This window comes from Aythya marila, assembly GCF_965140915.1.
Source record: "Aythya marila genome assembly, chromosome: 9".
NCBI lineage: Eukaryota > Metazoa > Chordata > Aves > Anseriformes > Anatidae > Aythya > Aythya marila.
The window spans coordinates 4632156-4654277 of NC_139050.1; the positions used below are offsets into that span (position 1 = coordinate 4632156).

Sequence of the window (22122 nt, forward strand, 5' to 3'; positions counted from 1 at the left end):
TAGAGAAGAGGTCAACATTTGGGCACTACCTAAAATTATTAGGATGCCTTGGAAGTTCTTTCGAGATGTGTCAAAACAAAATACAGAGTGACATCACTCCTGTTACACACTAAATCTTTTTTCTTTCTTTAGTAATGCTCTGAAATGTTTCTACAAGAAGAGGAATTTTTGTGAATATCAGTTAATAAAAAGTACTAATGGCAGGTACGATGAATAATAAAAACAAATGGCTTGCAAACAGACATTTCATTCAGTGAGAATGAAAGCTCTTTGCACATATGTGTATTTAGCTTGTAGTTTCTGCTCATATTTTAATCTCCTTTGGAGTTCAGTATTAATCTTTCAAAACACACATGTTACTAATCAAAATATTATTCTTCTAAAGACTTTTTTTTTCCCCTGAAATACCAACCAGAAGACATATGTTTGTAGAGACTGTGTTACAGCTTAACAAATATAGACCAAACAACTTACAGTTGGGTTGGTTTTGCTAATTTTGTGTTTAGTTGAATAAAGAGCCTTGTGGATGTGAATGTTAATTGGTAGCAGCAACACAGGTTCATTAGTTTTTGTTTTTCTATGATTTTATTCTCTTCTGGAGTTCAAGTAAAAGGGAGTGAAAGCCTGACAGGAGACGTGAAATGAAAAACACATGTTGCACAGAAAAGCTGTCCAGGGTACAGAACACCACAACGTAGCTCATTAGATGCTAAAATAGCTGTTGTCAGTTTGATATTGTGAGCACATTCTTGTGTCGTGAAAAAGTAAAGCAAGAGTCCTCACCATGAAAGTGGTGAGGCCCTGGCTCAGGCTGCCCAGAGCAGCTGTGGATGCCCCATCCCTGGAGCAAGATTCCCAAGACCAGGCTGGATGGGATTTGGGCAGCCTGGGATGAGGGCAGGTGCCCCTGCCCAACAGCAGGGAGGCTGCAGCTCGGTGGCCTTTAATGTCCCTTCACACCCAAACCGTTCTAGGATTCTGTAAAATCACTTGGAAACGTGCAGGGTGCATTTTTTTTTGGTTTATTTACAAACATACAGGCAGCCCCCACTTCTGTAAAATGATTAGTCTAGTGGAGGCCGATGTTTTATGCCAAGAGGAACCTATGTACATGTTTTTCTGTGTAGAAACTCATGATTTTTCCCATGCGCTTTACTCCTGCAAGTGGCAGGGCTGGAACATGCATGGCATAAAGAAAAGGGGGCAGGCCGCTTGGATTGCTCTGCCTGGACCCATCAAGTTTGTGGCTTTTTGAGCAGCATTTAAAAAAAAAAAAAAAAAAAAAAAAAAAAAAACAACAAACCTTAATGTTTACGTTCTGTAAAAATTCCAGATTCCTGATTCTCAATTTCTTCCTTTTGGAAAAAACTGCCATTGGATTTTTGGCACTGATAAGGGGAAAAAAAGATCCAAAGCCACATTATTATGGAAATAATATGTATTCTTCCTGTGGGATCTTTCCTATCAGATAAAAGGATACATCTGCAGCCACTCCATTAGGGTGAGTGGGGTGATGAGACATCAGCACCTGAGACAATGCAGGTTTTGCTAGCCCCTGTATGTACAAATTTTGCTTTGCATTTCCTACATCCATATTTTGTGCCTCATTTTCCAGCTGTGGAAGCTTATGTTTGAAAATTGAATGAGATTATCCATTTTGTTTCCTTGCTCCTGGCTGAACTCTTTGCATATGGGAGACTGTCTCAAAGTGAAATTGTCTTGAAATAATAAGCAAGGACTTTGAGTTGAAAGAAGCCTGATTGGAAGCCTCTTCTGCTCCTTCCTACATGAGTTGGAAACAGAGCCTTCTGCAAAGTGAAATTGTATGGCCTAAATGGTCAGTTTATAGTCACTTGTTCCTGCCTTTGTGTTTAGGCTTTGGCTTGAGCAGCTCTTCCGCTTTGGTTGTGTTCAGTGCTTGCCCTCACAGGGCACAAATCTGGGCTCTGTTTTGCTGGGCCGAATAAGCCATGCTCTGACACAGTCACGGAATAATGTAGCTTGGAAGGAGCTTCTGGAGGTTGTCCAGGGCAGCTCTGCACTCACAGCAAGTCCAACTAAACCAGGTTGCTGAGGCCCTTGGCAAGTCAAATGTTGAGACTGCAAGGATGGAGAGCTCACAGGCACTGCAGTGCCCTGTTCCAGTGCTTGACCGCCCTCATGGGGAAGTGACTTTATTGTATTTAACTGCAATTTCCCTCGTCACAACTTCTGTCCGGTGCATCTCCTCCTGACTGTTTTTCTGCTATGGCTTATTTGTACAATATTTGCTTCCTAAAGCATTAGCCCAGCCTTAGTTGTTACTTCTGGTGAAAATTCTTTCCAGAGTTTCTCTTAATATATGTTGTTTGGTTTTTTTTGGTGCTGCATCAGACAACGGATGAATATTGGTAGCTCCAAATAATAGTCTACCCATTTTATGGGATAATAAAATTTCTTATAAAGCAAATGCTTTAAAAAAAAAAAAAAAAAAAAGGCATTTTTATTTCCTGGTGCATATTTAAGGAAACCACAATAATGTTCTTTGCCAGTCTATAAAATATGTAGTGTTAGATCCAAAAGCCACTGAAGTGCATTGAAATAGAGATTTCAATCGCTGCCTGTGGATTACAGTTCTCCCATTTTACTTAATCTAGGAAAAGTACCTGAGAGTAATCCCATCACGAAGGCTGCGATAGTAATAAGGTACCCACCAAAGTGAGAAATGACTTGTGAATCATCAGGAGGCTTCACTTGGGTTGGAAATAGGAACGCGGCAATTATTTGCATGCAAGTTATGTGTGTGTCACGTTCTGTGCTGGGTTCCAGCCCAGTTTCTGTCACCAGCCTGTTGGAAATCCTTACTTCAGTCTTTTTTGTCACTTTGTCTGCTTCCTTATCTGTTAAATGGCTGCAGTACATTTACGTTATTGCGAACCTTGTTGAGGGATCTGTCAGGTGAAAAGCTCTGTATTTTGGCCACGTGTGGTGTGGTAGTAACTCAGAGTATTCCACGCAACTTCGGTGCAGCCCTTTCCACCAGGCATAATGTGAAAGATGAAAGGAAAGCACTGTTGAGGAGAGGAGGGCGGCATTAGCTCAAGCGGTCATGGGCAGTCTCTTCCTGTGGTTACCAGATTTTTTTTTTTTCCCATGCCCGCATGTGATGGCTTCTGTTTTTAGCAAGTAGAGTCAGAAAACAAGCGAGTTGTAGGCATAGAGTTAGTGGCTCGATCGGGCTGCCAGGCCCAGGCCCGGCGCTGTGACGGGTTCCTCGCGGCCTGGCTGTGCTATGTCCAGCACCACGCTGCACAGACAGCCTGCAGGCAGCCAGCTCTCTGTGCTTAAGGGTCTGGTTATCAATCAACGTGAGCCATGTGTTTGGAAGGGTTACGTACAGCCACCCTCATCCTGCTGCCCTTCTTCTGGGCCGCCTCCTACTTGTGGTGAAGCACGCCCGACTCCATTAAACGGCTTGGGTAGTGCAGTCACGTTTTTCTTCGTGTAAAGTCGAGGTTTTATAAATAGTCATTTAACAAACGTGCTGTTTGTGTCATCCTGCCAGCAGAGCTGTGCCTGTCGGTGCGTTTGTCTTTCACGTACTACTCCCTAGAGGGTGCCATACACCCGCTTTCTGCAGCCCTGCTCGCTCTGGAGCGGGTGGCGGCAGCTTTGTGGCAGTGCCAGGAGTGTCCCTGAATGTCCTGCAGTGCTGTGGGGCGAGAGCCTGAGAAATGAGGTGGCTGGATGAGTTCAGCCTCTCGTATAGTCACAACCACATACTGCCAAGTGGGGAGGTTGTGCTGACTGTACTTGGTGCTGTTAATTGAGAATTGCGTGCCTCAGTCAAGGATACCTCCAGAAGGAAATATGTGCTGAAGTCTCCTGTCATTCAGAAACTGTTCTGAGCACTCAGTGAAGTAAATGCTTCTTTCCCAGTTCACTGAGGAGTAGCTGGTGGAAAATAAAGAAATGTAAAAGCCTCTCGTGTCCTGCTGACTCTGAGTCACCTTTGGCAAGACCCTTGGGCCTGTTCTGCCATGCACGAGACCTCGTTGTTTCTGGTGTTTAACTGTTTTGACTGTTTTGAAGCAACATCTTGAAATACAGTGCATGAGTGTTTTTAAATTACTGTAAGACCACAGCTGGAAGGTGTATTAGAAGGCTCTGAGGCTACTCATAGCTTTTAGCAACCATGAGTGCTAAACCACTCATAGCAACCACTATGGTAGCAACCACTTTTTTTTTTTTTTTTTTTTTTTTTTTTTTTTTTTTTTTGTGGTAGCAGTAGTTCAGCCTCACACTGCACTGCCTCTCTGCTCAAATGTGAAAGGTTTGGGACATAACTGTGCTGGAGGAGAGGGTAGGTCAGCTCTTGAGGAGGGATCCACACAGTCCCCCATCTTCCACATGCAACCTGGCAGGGAACAGGGACAAAGGCGTTGGCAACACTGCTATATCCACCATGTCCTGCTGCTTGCTTTAGGGAGTTAGATGAAGCTCACTGAAAGGCTTCAGTTCCTATCATTCCTCAGGCATGAAGCATGAAAAAAGAGGAGATGCATTCATGACTAGTTTATTTCATCAAGCAGACTGCTGTAAAGACAGCCTCTTGGAGTATTTCATATTTCTGACCCAAGTCCTGATGCTGGTTAGGATTCCACTGCTTGTTCTGAAGTATCCAAGCATGAAAAGGGACTTTCAAACTTGCATGCATATTTTCGCTGTTTTCCTTGCAATGCCTTTAAGAAAACAAATTCTGGAGACACGGACTTTTGATGTGTCTGAGGAAAATTCCCTTTGCTAGAAAGATAATGTCTGCCAGCTCCTTTTGTTTTGGAAGGGTGATGGGAGTGATAAATTATATCATGCTGAGAGATGACAGTAGCTCACCAAAACTTCGTTGGTCTTTGTATGCATCAAGATAGAGAATGTAATTTTGCTGTTGTAACTTGCTTGAAATGTTTGCCTGCTACTTGTACAAACTGGACCTTTTCAGCAGTTCTGCTCTAACTGTGGGTCCCTGCATGGATCTGTGACAGCTGTCAGCACATTGCCGGTGTGTTGTTGGGAGCCATTTGCTGTCTGTACCAGGAGGTGGTAGATGGAATAGTAACTCACATAAGATAGACTTGGAAAAAACTAAAGACTTCTTCCCAGGAGAATAATTCATGCTTTAAAATGGCCTTAAATTTGTTGACATGGTCAAAGTACACAAAGAGGAAGAATAATGAAATAAAGAAGGCTTGTGGGAAGGAAACAAACTTTTAAAATGATGTGCTAAAGGGTTATGAAAGAGGAGTGCATGAAACTATTTGGTAGTATCTTTAGAAAATGTTGCAGTCTGTGGAAAGAAAAGTGCAGCAATATTTTCAGAAGAGACTTAAGCCAGTGCTTGGAAGACAAGGGGTTTACACTTCGCTGCAGACCTCCTGCCAGAGTCAGTTCACCTCTTTGGCCCTTGGCTGCCTGTTTGTAGAGCTGGCATCTCTTTCATGTGGAAGCTGAGCCATGATGGATAGCTACTAGCTCAAGAATCCAGATGCCCTTGACCTCTGCTTTATTACCACAGCCTTTATAAGCCATGGCAAGCGTGACCCACTTCTGCTGTTGCATGGCTTTGCTGCCGCACAGACCCAGCCCTTGGAGCTGCCAAGGACTGGGTCACTGAAATCATCTGGTTTAAAATAACTCTCTTGCCTCTCCGTGTTTCAGTTATTTCTTTTTTAAATCGGGATTCCTCTAATGGTCTGCCTCCCAGCCTGTTCTGTAAACTGTCATGCTGGTGTTACACGGCTACTTGAGCACAGCTGAAATGACTGGTGGTGAAGAAAGGAGTGCGAATGGCAGCGGGTGGATTTGAATGGGGATATTCCTGAGCCCAGCCTCCTTGCCAAAGTCTTCAAAATGGGGAATTAAGGCCCTGCTTGCACAAAGGAGGATTTTGCTTCCCGAAGGGTTTCAGTGAATTCGGCTTCTGGATTAAAGTCCTAATTAACACAAAACAGTGCTTAATGTTTCACTGTAAGAGTAACTAATGCTGTTAATAGTTGGTGCATAAGCATAATGTATGCTGCTGAGCATACACTCACATTTACAAAAACAAAATTTGTGTGTGTTGCATGGGATGTCCAGGCATTTTTATTGGGCTGGGAAATTTCCTTTTTTCCTTCCCATGCTTTGTGAGATTTCCTTAAAACAGAAATGTTTGGGTTTTAGGTTCTTTGTTTCTTCACAGATTGGTGTGTTGTTTTTTTTTGTTTGTTTGTTTGATTGTTTTTTTTTGTTGTTTTTTTTTTTTTTACTTCCCTCCCTGTGTGCATTAGCTAAGTTTTTGCAGTTCTTGAATTTTGCTCATGGCCTGAACGTACAGTTTTAGCTGCTTTTGGCTTCTGTAGTTTACTTCGTTTTGGATTAAGTCTTGTTTTTCTTTGGTAGGAGATGCCATGCCAGGATTATGTCATTCCTACTTGTATCTAATAATATCTTAATCCCCAAATAATTGTAATGAAGTCACTCGGACCACTGGCAGGGAACAGTTTGATCCAAAGACCACTGAAATGAATGAGATTCTTCACTGGGAGCAAAGCAAAGCTTTGGGTCGAGCCCTAGGATGCTATTCCATGTGTGTGTGCACATGTGTGTGTGTGTGAGTGTTGGAAACCAAAATTCGTAAAAATCCCTGCCAGCTGAACCCTGGAGAGCAGAAGATGTCGTGCAGGCACACACAGGATGTGCTAGCAGCCCCAAGGTAGCAGAACAGTTGCCATAACAGCCAGCAACAGACATTATGCAGGATGTCACCCAAGCCCATGTTGATGTTGCTGGAATTAGAGTAGGGATTCAGCTCTGCCAAGTGCATCTTCTGTGTGGCCAAGGTATCAGCCTCGTTTCTGGAGCAGGCAGGGGTCCGAGGGAAACATAAACAACAGCAGCAGCAGGCAGAATTGCAGATTCGGTGCAGAAATCACACAGTTGTGCCACTGTGCTCTTGTAATCACATTAGAAAAGTCCAAGTAATAAGCGTGGTACACGGCCTCCTCTGTAGGGCGGGCACACGCAGCCTTTCAGCACGTGGAGTCGGAGCCGTGCGGGTGGCCGAGCCGGTAGGTGCGTTGGCAGAGCCGCGTGTGGGGTTGGGCTGTGCCCGCTGCTGCTCCTTGCCCTTTCTGGATGCACTCAAAGCAAGCTGGGCAAGAAATAACAGCAATGGGCTCACTGCTTTTAAAGGACGTATTTAGTTTTCCTGGCGAATGCTTTAATTAAAATTGTGTCCTTTGCCAGAGTGCTAAGCAATTAAACTCTAATCAAAGCCAGAAGAAAACATTTCCATGGAATGCTTTCAGTGCAGTTCCTGCCTGAGGTTGTGAGGAGGAGTGTTATTTACAGAGATTACATTAACTTGCATTATAAGGTTGCAAGGAAATTGATGACAAAGCTCTCGTGGCTTTCGTTAGGAATCAAAGCCTTCTGATGAAAGGTAAATATGTTTTTGGATGCACATATAATAAAGTTATACATATTAGCTTAAAAGCAGCTTCTCTGGAACCATATTGGAAATTTAGTCTTCCCAATGTGTAGGAGAAACCCATTTTCTGTATATATTTTTAGTGTTCACTTCCTCTCGAGTGCTCTTACCTTACGCTATGCACCATTAGCCCACGCTGGGTTTCCAGGTCAGCTGTGTGATTTCCGAGCACCTCTGAGTGCTGCTTGCGTGGCTTGTCCGGCAGGAGCCAGGGCGGCTTCTTGTTCCCACTGCCAGCCTGCAGCTGCCTGCATCCCGATGGGTAAAAGACTAAACTGCATTCCCCTTACCCTTCTTGGCAAGTCCCCAGTGTCTCTTTCAGTGTGAGACCCCGTTAGCAGAGACCCCTCTCAAACAAGACTCCTATGTAGACATAAAAATGCCTTACTCTGCAGAACAAATGCATGTGTGGGAACACACAACAACTGCGCTATTGAGAGGCATTTCAGAACTGAACACTGCTGGTTCTCATAGAGCCACGGCTATTTTAACATGAGCTGGATGAAGCAGTCCAGATTTTTTTTTTCCACTAGCTACATTTAAAACTCAAATGAGCTTGCTGTGCTTCAGAAAATCACAAGAAGCAAAAAGATTACAGCCCAAATCCCTCAGTGAGCTCTAACATTTTTTAGCATCAAAACACCCCTAAGCGAAGTATTTTAAAAACAGCAATGCTGCTAATGAGAGCTAATAACTTTCCAGATGTTTGCTATTATTTTGCTGCACATGACTTTTTTTAAAAGGTATGTGAACTGATCCTGCCAGTTGTTGATGGCTGTGTGTGTAAGGAGCAGCTGGTGTGCTTGGACTCGGCACTTTCATACTTCCAGTTCCATGAAACTGGAATCAGAGGAGGAGGCTTATCGTACAAGAGAGGGAGCACATTTTCTCGTGTGAATTCAGAAGCAGAGGGAGAGGGGGAGAGAGAGCAAAGGATCGTAATGCTGCATGTGCTTCAGTTTCAGTGGATCAAATCTTTCCTCTATCTGCATCCAAGCTATTCGGTTGTGATCAGATGATCAGAGCTCAAGGAAGCGATTGGAGAGTGAGCTGGCTGCAGCTGCACTGTAGGCTGTTTTCAGGGACAAGGAGCCACTGTTTTTCAAACATAGCATAAACATAGAAGTTATTTTGTAGGCTTCAGGATGCAGATATGGGTTGTGCTGCCAGCATTGTTCTGCTTCAAGCCTTTCGTTCTGTGGTACAGAGGAACTGTCCACATATTTGTAGACGACGGCGACGAGAGGAGTTGTCACATGAAATCCTGCCGCTGGATAGCGACGATGAAATGAGCAGACCCAGGACTCTCATCATAATGGTACGGTATACTTTAATCAGCAGAGTTGTCAGAATTATTATTACAGATGCTGTGCCATTTATTTTCTTTGACTATGTAATCGGAGGGAGAGAGCGTTTGACAGGCTATTTGCTACTATAGATTATTCTCCTGGTAGATTTGCTGTCTCTGTTCACAAACACGGCTGAAATGTTACTTTAATCTCTCACTAAAGCTGCGAGCTACTCATAGGCTCAAGTAACTGTTCTGTTTGTTTAATTTACTGATGGGTTTTGTTACTATCTGTGAGACGAGCAGCTTTGGAGCCTGTAGTGCAGTCGTGTTTTACTTCAGACTTGGAATTCCAAACAGCAGACAGCTTACAAAATGTTTACCAAGTCTGTTCATCATAAAAACAAAAACAAACCTGAAAGATAGACAAAACCCCTTTCTTTTCACCCAGGATGCAGCTGGAATATATATCGAGTTGTTTGCAGATCAGCTCCCATATGTCTTTGCTGCAAACTGTTTGCAGCAGCAAGATGTTTGCAGCTCGCCACTTCCCGGCTTAGTGAGTTTCTTCAGTTCTGTAACAGAGGGGGGCTCGAAAGACACTGTCTCCGGGAGTCATTTTCTCTCTGAATTAAAACTGGTTTGTTTTTATTTTGTGCTTGGAATAAAATAAGCAGTATAGCTTTATGAGGGATAATGACAAGGTGGTTTTCATTACAAGTCACTGCTTCAACATGGAGAATGTGCTGACCACCTAGGTATTGCTCTTCCTTGCTGATCCACGCAGAATGAACTTTACCATCTGGAAGCAGCCCAGGTCTGAGATGGCAGCGATTTAGTACTGTGTGGCTCTTACTTGGTAAAATATACATACATACATATATATATATATGTTTATATGTTTATATGTTTATATATTTATATATTGCCAAGACGCTGCAGATAGTATTTTTGCCAGTTTGTCAGAGTGATCAGGTATAGTATTTGAGCAATGGAAAATATTTTTGTTGTTTCTTTCTCCTCTCTATGAAGGATGCTATGATCAGGTCCAAAGCACATCCCCTGACACCCAGCTGTAATACAGAGCAGTAACGTAAACGTAAGTGGGTGATGGTAACATCAGAGAATTTAGTAGCTGTCATGAGGTCTGGCAGTGGTTTGAATAGAGCATTGCTGCCCATAGAGGCGTGTGTTGCAGTCATGGCAACTATAGTAGCTAGGATCCAATCCAAGCTGTGCTTTAATTATCAGCTGAGGGCATTATCCAGTGCAGGGGTTGTGGCTACTGGTCACAAGGACGGAGAGCGTGGATTTCATCATTGCAAAGCTGATGTTTAAGCATCTTATGCTTTAAAATCCAGTGTATGTATAAAACAAACTTTTTTTTTTTTCCACATCTAATGGTTAAATAAACTACTTCAACAGCATTTAAACAAGTAGTTGTCTCCCTCCCAGTAGTAGTTTCAAGCATAATGACTTGAGAAAGATCTGGAAGAAATTGCAGCATGTCAGAGTCTGAATCATCAGTGCAACTTACCTCATCCCTTGCTACAGAAGGGTGGGCTTGGGCAAAGTGGCAGCAAACAGAGCACTGCACACCTTGTACCCCAACACGAGCTAGTGGTAGCCTGGGTTGTGGTTCCCTGCTGGCAAATCCTGTGGGAGCAGAGCTCTGAGAAGTGAGGCTTTACTAGGAGCTGTGGAAGCTTTCAGCAGCCCTGAAGAGATGCCCAGAGGGGGATGCCCAGAGGTGCTGAGCATGGCCAGGTGTCTGCCTGTCATCTGCTGTGTGGTGTGAGCTTTGGTCTCAAGCCCCTCTGCCTGTGGTAGTAACTCCACAAGGGAACAGGGCAGCAGCAGTTAATGCACTGGCACTTATCCTGCCCTTTCCCAGGAGATCTGTGGGATCCCTGTCTGCCCCAGTTCCTTGGAGAAGCAGAGGGAGAGCAGCACATGGGGCTGGCTTTGGCACGGTGGAAGCTGCTGGGCAGCTCGGAAAAATGGTTGTGCCTCTTGCATCTTGCCTTGCAGTTCAGGATGGGTGTTATCACTGTGTTTTTTTGTTTATAGGCAGGCTAGAAGCAGTTAATTGCATAACTATCTAAAATAAACCCTCATCGAGCCTTGCAGGGAGGCATACCAGTCTGTGACGGGAATTGATGGTCCTGGTTCCACTAAAATTCATGTGTTACTCAAACAGGCAGCATGATAAAGAGGACTGGAGGCTACTGCATCTTAATAAAGCGTGTGTTACAGTCCTAACCATTTTTTTTCCTCCCTTGGTCTGTTGTAGATCATTGAAGTTTATGTCTGGATAATACAGTGGAGACAATTATGTAGACAAGTAGAAGAGTGTTTAGCTCAAAACATCATCATTCACGTTGTGCAGATGCCAGGAGCTAAGCTGATCCCAAGTAGACCACCTAGCCCGCAGGTCTGGGGGCAGGGGGTGATCGGGGTGCCCAAAGAAGAGGGGCCAAGAAGTCCCAGGGCGCAGAAGACCCTGAGGCATCCTGACCTGAGGGTGGGCTCCTGTCAGCTGCCGAGCTGGCACTTGGCCTGTCTGCCTCCTTGGAGCTGCTGCGCCCCTGGGGCGTGCTTCCTACCAGGACTGTTAGGATTTAGTGTTGACCCTGGAAGATAAACTGGGACTCCTTTATGAATGGGTTTTTTAAGTCCCCAGCTCTGCTGCACGTTCTTGCGAGTTTGTTTGCCCTGGGAGAGCAAAGTAAAATCTAAATGTTGCCTTGATATGGAAAGCAATTGTGAGGCTGCCTATGCTAAAATACTTGCAGTAAGTGTACGGCACTACAGATGTGCCCCATCTCCCATTATTAACTCTGAAACGGAACATCTGTGTAGGCTGCCCTAGGAATTGTGCCTTTAATGGTCATGTTTGCAAACATTACAAATGGAGGGGAAAAAAAATAAAAGGCATTAGAGGAAGTCAGTTTGTAGTTCTGGCATGAAAATATCTGACCTGTAGGTATGGTTAAAAAAAAAAAAAAAAAAAAAAAAAGCTCCTTTTTTACACTTCCAGTTGCTTATCCTGTGCCATATGAATGAAGGCTGTTTGTGCCCTTCGCTTCTGAGTGTGCTTTGCTCACCTGTGGCTCTGCCGCTCCCGCAGCCGGGGGTGAGCCCCCCAGCACACACCTCCCTGCAGAGGAGCTGGGGGCTGGAAAAGGGAGTGGGTCCCAGTACAGCTTGCAGCTATCGCTTATCAACCACCTCATATTTCTGTATGGAAACTGTAGGTGTTGCAGCAGGCGTGTCCAGGATCCTTACTGAAAACGAGGGCTGATGTCTTTGTTCACTGGTATTTTTTTCTTTTCCAGTTTTCTGGTTTAGAAAACTGGTATTTATCCTTGGATAAGGCAGATTAGTACGCTGACGGGATCCACGGAACAGGGGAGAGATGTAAAAAAGACAGAACTGGAAATTTTCTGTCAATGTGTTATCTGGAGAGAATCCTGGGAGCTATCAGAAACAAGCAATATAGGTATTCAGCAGCCACTAGCTAGATGTAGAAGTTGAATATTTGCATCAAATAGACCATCTTATTTGTTACTTATAAAAAAAAAAAAAAAAAAAATCCATGAACCAGTTAGGTTTGAGCTATATATATATATGTATATATATATATACACTCTATGCAGAGTATATGCAAATGACTACCTGCTGGTGTTTTTTGTTTTTGTTTTTGGTTTTTTTTTTTTTGGAGGGGGGAAGGGAAGAGGAAGGTGCCTGAAGAAATAAAATTTAGTTCTTGGCGTTATGCAGAACTGTTTGGAGAGGGAGCGCTAACGCTTAGATGACACTTTGCATTTGGAGCTGATGACTAGAACACAACTTGAGCTTTATCTACTAGGTCACTGATTGTTTTCTTTTCACATGATTTATTATGAACTTTGGCAGCCAAGATTCGTGTGGAAGATAAGAGCACAGCGCAATATTTGAGGGTACGACTTTCCCCCTCCCTTGGTACCCAGCTACAGGAACACATGGTAAAATGCTTCACGTTTTGAACAGCGTCGTAACTTGAAGTGACATGTTAGCTTGAGCTCAGCAACAGCGAGGTAATGCTATTACCCTCTCGATTCAATTTGTCATCTCTGAAAAGAGACAACTTGCAGAGGCTTTCTCTCTTCGTTCCGGTTACGCAGGAAGTACAAGAACCTCCCCTGTCACAGATACAGGTTAGCTGCTCTCGTGTGCAGGCAGAGCTTGGGCACTGGTGGAGCTGCTTCTTGTGTCACTTTGTAAATGGAAACTTAGTCTTGTGGTCTAGCAGTAGGAAAGATAATAGTACAGCTTTAAGATATTTTCCTGACAAACCTCTCATCTAATGCTTAAATATACATCCAGACTTGTTCCTTAAGTTTTGTTGCACAATGTGCATTAACTTTGTTTCTAGTTTAAATAGTTCCTACTTTGTTTCTCCTCTGCACGCATTTACCTAACTGAAATTTGCAACATACGCACATTCAGTGCCATCAGTAGATGGCGTTTCTAGGAATCATTTTGAGATCTCCCACTCGTGACTTGCTGGTTTTATGGGTAGGGGCATGTTGCAGAGAGCCTCTAAACGGGGAGGGTTGGCAGTGGATGTGGAGGGCAGTGTTAGGTTTAACTCTGTGAAGAGGAGCCATGTCTTGGAGGAGGGGAGTGTCCGTGAAAGGCCAAATTATCCAGGGCTGGAAAGTTCAGAAGAAATACTCATTCGCATCTCTCAGCTCAAGTCATAAGCTTCAATGTAAAATAAATTTATTGTTATTTAAAATACATATTTGTCTTTTATCAACATCCACTTTGGCACTTGACCTCAATAGGAACAGACACAGGACTATGTTTGAATAAATGAATAATGTTCAAGTGCAAAGAGAGGAAAAATGTAAAGTGATGCATAAAATGCAATTCTACTTCAAAAAGCCATTTTTGCAGCTGCTTCTGTTGTCTTTGAGACTTCTTTCTTGTGTCTGATGCTCTGTAGACCTGCTGGTAAGTCCCTAGAAATGAACTCTTCCCTTCAGAAGGTGTGCACTGGTGGAGACTGGTGTTATAGTCAGCAAGATGGTACAGGAGGGATGGTGCCCACCTCGCTTCTTATAGCAGTGTGTGCTCTGCTGTGCTACAAGACATTTGGTTTGGTTTTGGCTTTTACTAGTTTAAGCAGCAGATACAGTTTCTTAAACACAGATGAGAATGAGCCCAAAATGGGGATTCGTTTTCATATTTAAGATCATTGTAGTAACAGTTGAAGTATGTGTCTGACTGAAAAAGAGATGGCATAAAACCAGTCTTTTTCCACTGAGCAAATCTCCTCCATCTGACTTTAATACGATTAGATCTGTGATTTGAGCAACGACATTTTATATTGCTTTCCCCTCTTATTAATGTTGAAGTAATGTGTACAGCACGATAGTATGTGGAATTAAATTGTTATGAATCTGTGAACTGAGTTCCTTTGACAGCTTGTGAAGTCTGTGGATTCAAAACAATAAAGCAGGTGGTGAAAATATGCTCCACAGGAGATTATTTATTTATTTATTTATTTTTACTAGGAAGGGTAGAATGTAGCTCAAAAGAACATAGAAAAGTCTCTGTCAGTTGCAGTTGCTGGGAGTTGCTTCATGAAGGCTTCGTGATTTTATGCAGTTGAGATGTGCGCTCAAAATGCGTCTTGGGAAAGAAGACGATTGACCTGTAGAAAGCTAAAGTAACTTGATTAAGGCCAAAATGGAAAAAAGGGAAACTTTAAAAAACAAGCAAACAAAACACCTTGAGGCTTTGGACACCTGCAGCCGTGCTGCTTCGCCTACTAAGCACATTTATAAGCAAATCTATGCATCCACATGCTTGATCTGCTGCAGTTGGCAGCTTTGTCTGCAGTGCTCTGTCTGCCGTTCTGCCTGGCTCTGGTTCTGATGGGCTGAAGCAAATGCCAGCTTTCTGCTTTCCTTGAGTGTTTTGCTCTTTGGGTCTTCCTCCGTGCCCTTCTGTTGATGTTGAAGTATTTCCATCTTATAAAGGAAGAGTTAGGAACATAATCCCAGTGATTTGACAGGCCTGGGATTCTGGCATTGGGTGAGCTATGGTTGTAGAAATCTTACATAGTACATGATGTAAATAGGTTGAGATTATACCCAGTCAGCCCTGTGCACAAATCTTGAGTTTGTTTGTTTGTTTCCTGTGTTTGTTGCAATATTAAATACATTCAGCATGGAGTAGGCAGTAAGGAAAAGAGAAAATTCTGTGTAATGATAAAGAGTGAACATAGATTTAAATGCCAAGCACTAGGCACAGGACGAGCAATCAAAAATAACCACAATAATATCTCTGAAGTTCTGCAAACTCCAAGAAGTGCTTTGAAATGTATTTCTTGCTCAGAAACACAGAAGGCAGCAGAGGTTTCCTGTTTCATACTGTCAGTATGTGGTACAGTGTTCAGCAGAAATGCAGAATGTATTAAATAAACTCTTATGTATCTGTGACCGGCAGCATGTAGGTCTGCTTTCAGAGGCATTCTCTTTTTATGTGCACCTTGGGCTGCCCACGTAATTCCAGGCTTGCGTCTCAGTTGAAATGATTCAATGTCTCACCTCCCACAGCAGGTCCCGGGCTGCTGACCCCGGGGTGGGTGAGGGGAGCGCGGTTGTGGCTGGTGGGAGAGGAGTGGCTTGGAGATGGGGGGAGAGAAGCCAAGAGGAAAGTGCTCTTTCCCCTCATCTGAAATGAATTGGGCATGTTGCTGTTAAACTTGGGTAAGGTGTCTATCAGCCTGTATCTGTTTCATAGAGATATACACATATATTATTCCATATATCAGAATTGTTTGGTTTCCATGTATGTAGAAAGTGCCCATTGCTCTATAGCCTCTCCAGCAACCTGTGGCCAGCAAGGTTGGGTGACGTGGCCCGGTACAACAGGAGTCATTTCACTTCCCTTTCCCTAATACCAGCTCCTGAGTTGTTCCGCTTCGAACAGAAAGCCTGTGTGGTTGCTGACAGGGCCAGAGCTGTGGCAGAAAGACAAACTGAGGAATATGTGCTATGAGCATATCTGTGCTTTAAAATCACGTGATTACTGTATGTGCTGTAAAGCCTGGTCTACTGCTTTGCATCCCAAGAGAGCTGCCACCTGATTTCTAAGAACTCTCGAGAGATTGACTTCTAGGTTACGTTTCCTGTATCATTTCGTCCTTTTGATGAAAGGCACGGCCTCTTTTTGACTATTAGGTGACTGCTGTCGATCTGTGGGTGCATACAGATGACTTCCAGGTCACGATGCCTCCTGCAGCTTAAGAGTAACTGCATAAACACAGGTGAATGGTTTTGCTCTTCCCTTAACTAAAGGTTATAAGGTGCGTAAAGGCAGGACACAGGATTTCATTACTAAGGCTAAGCAGATTTTCAGTGCATTTAATCCTTTCAGCTAGCACTAATTGGCAACTCTGTTTTTGTGAGCATGTGAAACAAGAAATGAAGTCTCTGCCAAGGTGCTCAAGTAACTGAATTATTGCTCACTGCAGCGCTGTTGCTTCAGGAACACAGAAGCAGGCACAGTGTCATCAAAGTGTCTGGAGCTAAGGAAAGAGGAGTGTCTGCGAAATACAGGAGCAGTTTCTGGTCTTCCAGCTTTTGAATCACTTCCTCTGAATAACCAAGTCTGTAGCCTGAATTATTGCGTGGAGAGAGGCGTGCCATGGTAGAGAAAGGGTTAGAAATCAGCATCAAAAAACATGTCGCTATTTAATAATTAAGGATGTTTTGGGTGGCAAGGGGCTGGCATCATCGTGGGGCACTATTCCATGTCCAGACCAGCCTAGGCTGGCTCAGACCATGGACCATGGCCTCCTCCTCTGAGGTGGGGTAACCGTGCACATGCAGACACATCCCTGGTCAGAACGAAGCTCAGCACCCTGGTTCCCTCATTGCTCTGGGGCTCACTTACTTCATCTCCACTGGGACTCTTATTTTAGTCATAGGGACCTGCATAAATAAATGCATATTATAAAAACTGTACATTTTCCTTCCCGTTAAATTGGTGCCTCTTCAGAACAAAATGTTATGTTCTCTCTGAACAGAAAGAATGTGTGCAATATCTTACTTCTACAATTGCAGTCTGTTAATAATTATTGCCAATTTGTGGTTAGCTTAAAACATAATAGAATCTGTGTGTGTGGTTTGCAATGAAAAATAGCCATTGTAATGTTTGTCAGACTTCTTTATGCCTCAGGGATCACTCTGAATGCAGTGTATGGAACCAACTGAAGTGAATACTTAATGCCTTTGGTGTTTGTTTTTCCTTATTTCTCATCTGTCAACTGCTGTGCTGATTTTTTTTTTATTAGTATTGATACATGCTTGAAGATGAGACAGCCAGATTGAGCTCTTGGTTTTACATGTGTAAATGCAGCAGGATACATTTTCAACTTTAATGCAGTAAAACAGAAAAACAGATCAGAAGCATAACTCTGCTGCCTGCCACCTCCTCCTCCCCCCAACCCCTTTTTTTTTTTAATTTTTTTTTTTATTTTTTTTATTTTTTTTAAGAAATCAGAGAGTGGAAAATGTGTGTGGCCTTGGCCTTGCTGGATCAATCAGTGATGAGCTATGAAACTAGTATGTTGGGAGTTAAACATCTTGGCATCATCACTGACAAATTCTCTTTGGCATTGCAACGCAATTTCAGTGCTACCTTGATGCTTTCAGCAGGCTGCAACTTATATGCTAAAATTAGCTCTTTCAGAGCATAAACCATACCAGTGGGGAGATTAATTACTGACGTGTGAATTCCTGGAACCAGACACGCCACTCTCCTTCTGAGAGGTTTCTTCCATCGGTGAATTTTGTGCAACCATGTGCTACAGCTCGCTGTGTAGCAGGTCCGATCTTAATGCAATTACAAAGGCAGACAATTTCTTAGGAGAAACTTTGCCTGGCAGCGCGCCTCTATTTTCTCACTTTTGGCTACTTGGGGCTTGAAAGTGAAGAATACAAATGGTGCTCAAGTAGTCGATCTCCATTCCTCTTTTCCCAGTGCCTTAGCTGTGTCTGTCCTTACCCCGTTCTCCCACGTGCTTGAGGAGCCTTTCCTCATCTCCCTCGAGCTGCCTGGAAGTGCAGGCTGTGTCCAGCTGCCTCTGCGGTCTCGCCAGCTGGCACTCAGGCCTGGATGTGCTCGGCCAGGCCGTGACTGCTTGGGTTATTTGCAGTGCCTGAGCTCCTCCAGATATTGACCACCATCAGCTCTTTGGTTTTAAGCAGGGAGATGAGGCACGGCCCTACAGGAGGTGCAGCAATCTGTAGGGTTAGCTGAACACTTGTTCGTGGCCAGGAGTGCCCAGCTTCCTCGGCCTCGCGGTCTTGCCACTGGGTTTCCTTTTGTCTTTTGGCTGACCTGATGCGAATGAAGCCCAGGCCCTTGTTGGCCATCTCGGCTCCCAGGTGTGCCTTGTGGCACATCCTTTGCATGGCTGTGAGCAGCACATGTGCAGAGGGTGCAGGGAGTCATCCTGACCTCCACGCTGGTCAGTCCAGGGGGAAACGCTTCTTGTTTCTGTGCAGACTTTTAATGAATAAATTTTCCAGTATTTGAGATATACGTTGTAATTTGTTGGTCATGCTGTGGCTTGCCCCTTTTGTCAGGTAATCTCTGTTTCTGCTGGCAGTGCGGCAAAGCCATCAGTGAGGCAGGACTGGTGAGCCAAGCATTCACGTGGCCACTACCTGCTGCTGTTCAGAAACCCTCCGGTGGCATGCCCCTGACTTCCTTGGGCACCTGTGCAAGCACAGAAAGCCTCAGCGTGATGTTCAGAAGTACAAGGAAAACTCACGAGTGTGGTTTGAACTGAAGAAGTGTTTGGAAATAACAGACATGCTTCTTAGCGTGTGCTTCGTTTCATATACAAATTAGAAGTGAATCCTGCCTAAGCTGGGTACCAATATGTTTGTCTTCCTTTATTGAATCGAAGAAAAACAGAAACTGTAAATCCTGGTTAATAAAATGGAGCTCTAAAATGTTTTTACCTTACAGGAAAGGCTGTTCTTGAAGAATACACCAAAATGGACCTGCCCACGTGAAATATCAGAGATGAGTTGACACAAAAGTTTGTACCAGTTCCCACTGAGAATTTTCTTTACACAGTATTTTTAAGCTGCCAAAAGCTTTTGCACGTAAAAAGTACTTGCCAGTTTTCCTTTTTAAAACAAAATCAAGGGCAATTTTATGTTACATGAGCCTGCAAAAATAATCTGAGTTGGTGGCTGAACATTGCTTTTTGTAAAACGCATTCAAAAGACAACCGTATTTCTTGGAAATATTTTTACAAAGGATTTGCTCCTAGAATCAGACCGTGTCTGCAGTGCTTCAAGCCGAACAAGGAACTGAGTGAGGAAGAACTGCAGCAAACTGCTTTGTTTCCCATCCACATCCTTTTCTGGCACTTGCTTCTGCCTGGCTGTGCTGTGTATTTGCAGGCAATCAGAAGTTAACCTCTTAGCTTCTGATTTTCTGACCGCTGCTTTTGTGTCCAGCTCGAGTGGTGCTTAGTAGGAACGAACCAAGATGTTCCAGCTATTTTGATGGGAAGAGAGAGTTTTCTGGACTTTCCAGAATTAAAAAATAAAATAAAAATTCCAGCTGATGCATTACAGAGTCAGGCTGTCCATGACCAGTTTATGTTCCTGGTGGTTAGGCAAGAGTGAAGGTTGAAGGGCTTGTCTTCACTGCTGGCTACAAAGAGCAAGGCGTGGGAGCGGGGAAAAACACAAGGGAAGAAATACTGGCCGACATTCATCCTGTTAGAGAAAACCATTCGGAGAAGGCAAAGGAAGAGGAATGGCTACAATTCGGCTCCCAGCCTTGCAGAGGCTGGGACCCGGATGCTTACAGCAGCTTTACTGTGTTAAGAATGACATACATGTAGTTCTGGTCCTGCTTTCTTGCTCACTCAGAAATCATAAATTAAATTTGCTTTTTGATCTATTCTTGGATAACAGAGTTCTGTAGCAGCTTTCTGGGAGGTCTTTAATACACAGCACAGTTCAAAGCACACGTACTGGAATTGTAAAATTACAGAGAAGGATGAGGAAGGAGGATCAGTAGACTGTGACCATGTAGGTAAAGAGTGGACCTGGACTGGCCTGAACAACAAGTATGAGGGGATAGGATGGAAGCTGAAAAAGCAAAGATGGTGTCACACGTGTAGCCTTTGCTTGCAGTTCCTACTCTCAACAAGAGAAACTGGGGTCGTCACTTGAAGCTAGTGGATGACAACTTTGGGGTGGGAGGAGGGAAGTGAAGAGAATTTGCTCAACAGAATGAATATTTGAGCTGTGGATTTCCTTGCCACCAAATATTTAACGTCCTTGGTGCTTGCATAGATTTAAAGAATGATTGGGTACGTCCATAACAGGAAAGTGTTTGAGAATTAGTGAATGTGGAGGATGGTACCTTGGCTGGGAGCCTGCGTGAATGGAAACTGGAGGAGTATGCGGGAGAAATACTGCTATGCTTACTGGTTTCTTTATTTTTCCGTAGGCATCTGTGAACTCACAGGTCCAGAAAGCTGAGTTAAATGAATTTTCATCCTTCTCAGCATGGTCATGCTCACAGAAACTGCAATTTATCATGGCATCTGGGTGAACATTCAATACTTTGCTTGCTACTGAAATAATATTCTACCATTCATTGTCTTGCCTCTTACTCACCTGCAAGTGTGTCAATTTCATTGCCTGCTCACATGAATTACTGTGCATTTATTGCAGCCTGCTGGCCATGTGCATGGACCTTTCCTCTGAGCCAGTTGATGCATGGTAGCATGCCTGTGCATCTGGACCCTGCACATCCCTCAACTGTTTGTAGCTGCGAGGTTGGGATAATTGAGGGAGTAGAACTCAATGGACTATGTTATGTTTCCTTTTGCCAAGGTTGGGGTTATCTTCAGTGTTGATTACTTTACACAGGCTTTCACAAACCACAGGGCTTGTTCTGGGATCCCAACCACTGCCCCGCCTGTTTTTTCCCAGAATTTTTATCTTCTTATTTTGGTAATACTGAAGATTTCACATTCGTTATGAGTATGTATGAAGATTAGCAGTTTTTAGTTTAGAAATTAGAAACAGAGACTGGGAAAGTGAAAGAGTTATCTGGAAGTACAGACAATTATGTCAGAGTGAGAAATACGTTATTGTGTGCTGTAACTCTTAGACTTCACAGTTTTACTGTTGTAGGAGATCAGGTAAGAGAAAAGGAATGTCAAAAGGATGCAAGATGTCTTTTTCTCTTTTCCACTACCAAAGTGAACTAATGTCCATTTGACTTGCAGGATTTTATGTTGCATTCCTTCTTCTCACTGAAATAAGTGAGTAATCTTACTTATCTGTACTTTGAAATTTTTCTCTCTTCAAAAATGCCATTATTTACCTTTTGACAATAGGATCTAAATGATGAAACATTAAAGCAAGAGCTTAAGTTGCTTAAGACACCTACAGGCAGTAGAAGAGAGGTTACAGGAGCTTATGAAGTTGAATATATGCTCTAAGTGTGTAAAATCAAACATAATGGTTGTACTGTCAGCTTGCATGGAGGGAAGAGTATTTTAGTACTTAGGAAAAAAAAAAAAAAGGAGAATATCATAGGATATGTTATTTTTGTGTGTATATATACGTGTACACATGTATTTATGGCACTATAGATGTTGTTTGTGACCTTGAGTAAATGAGCTGCCTGACCTCCTTTTGCTTCAGCTATTCCAGCTGGAAAATTGGGTGGAAATGTGGACTCTCTTTGTAAACCAGATGTTGCTGAAGCTGAGCTTTTCTTGGTAAATAAAATGAAAAATCATTGCTGCAATGTAGGATGGACATGAATAGCAGATACTAGAATTACAATCAGAAAAGCACGCAATGGAAGCCAAAAAACAGGGCAGCCGCAACATGTCTGAAGATAGTAAATTTAGATGATTAAATTATTTAATGGCCTTTTATGGCCCTTCATCACTATGTGTTTTGTTATCAAGGGCTGATTCCAGTCCAAGTAGATGAAAACAAAAGGATAATGTTTGTTTGAAATTTCCCAGTGGATCAAACTAAAGAAGAAATTAAAGTAATTGCATATTTGGTTTTTGTATGCATCAGCAGGACAACATTGCTAATGGAAAGTTTATTCTTCCAGCCTGACTGCTGATGTAAAAAGAAGCATTTTGTTCGCTAAAGCGAGTACGTATAGCCGCGTTTCTATTCAACCTGTGCAAAGATGCCTGGAACAGAAGCTTGCTGTGCTCGGTGCTGCTGGAGGGACTCACACCCGCGAAGGGGGCCGG

At 43.3% G+C, this 22122-nt stretch overlaps 1 protein-coding gene across 9 annotated transcripts in view; it reads left to right on the forward strand.

The window, feature by feature from the left end:
- Nucleotides 1-22122, forward strand: part of DOCK10 (dedicator of cytokinesis 10) — a 149343-nt gene that overhangs the window by 13716 nt on the left and 113505 nt on the right. For 5 of the 9 annotated variants that reach the window (XM_082767315.1, XM_082767322.1, XM_082767323.1 and 2 more), the window contains exon 1: nucleotides 8462-8825. The exons of the other annotated variants lie outside the window; for them this stretch is intronic. In XM_082767315.1, coding sequence (XP_082623441.1) covers nucleotides 8661-8825 — 165 coding nt within the window. In that variant the 5' untranslated portion in view covers nucleotides 8462-8660. Of the gene's footprint in view, nucleotides 1-8461; nucleotides 8826-22122 lie in introns of those variants that run through there. 9 annotated transcript variants of the gene reach the window in all.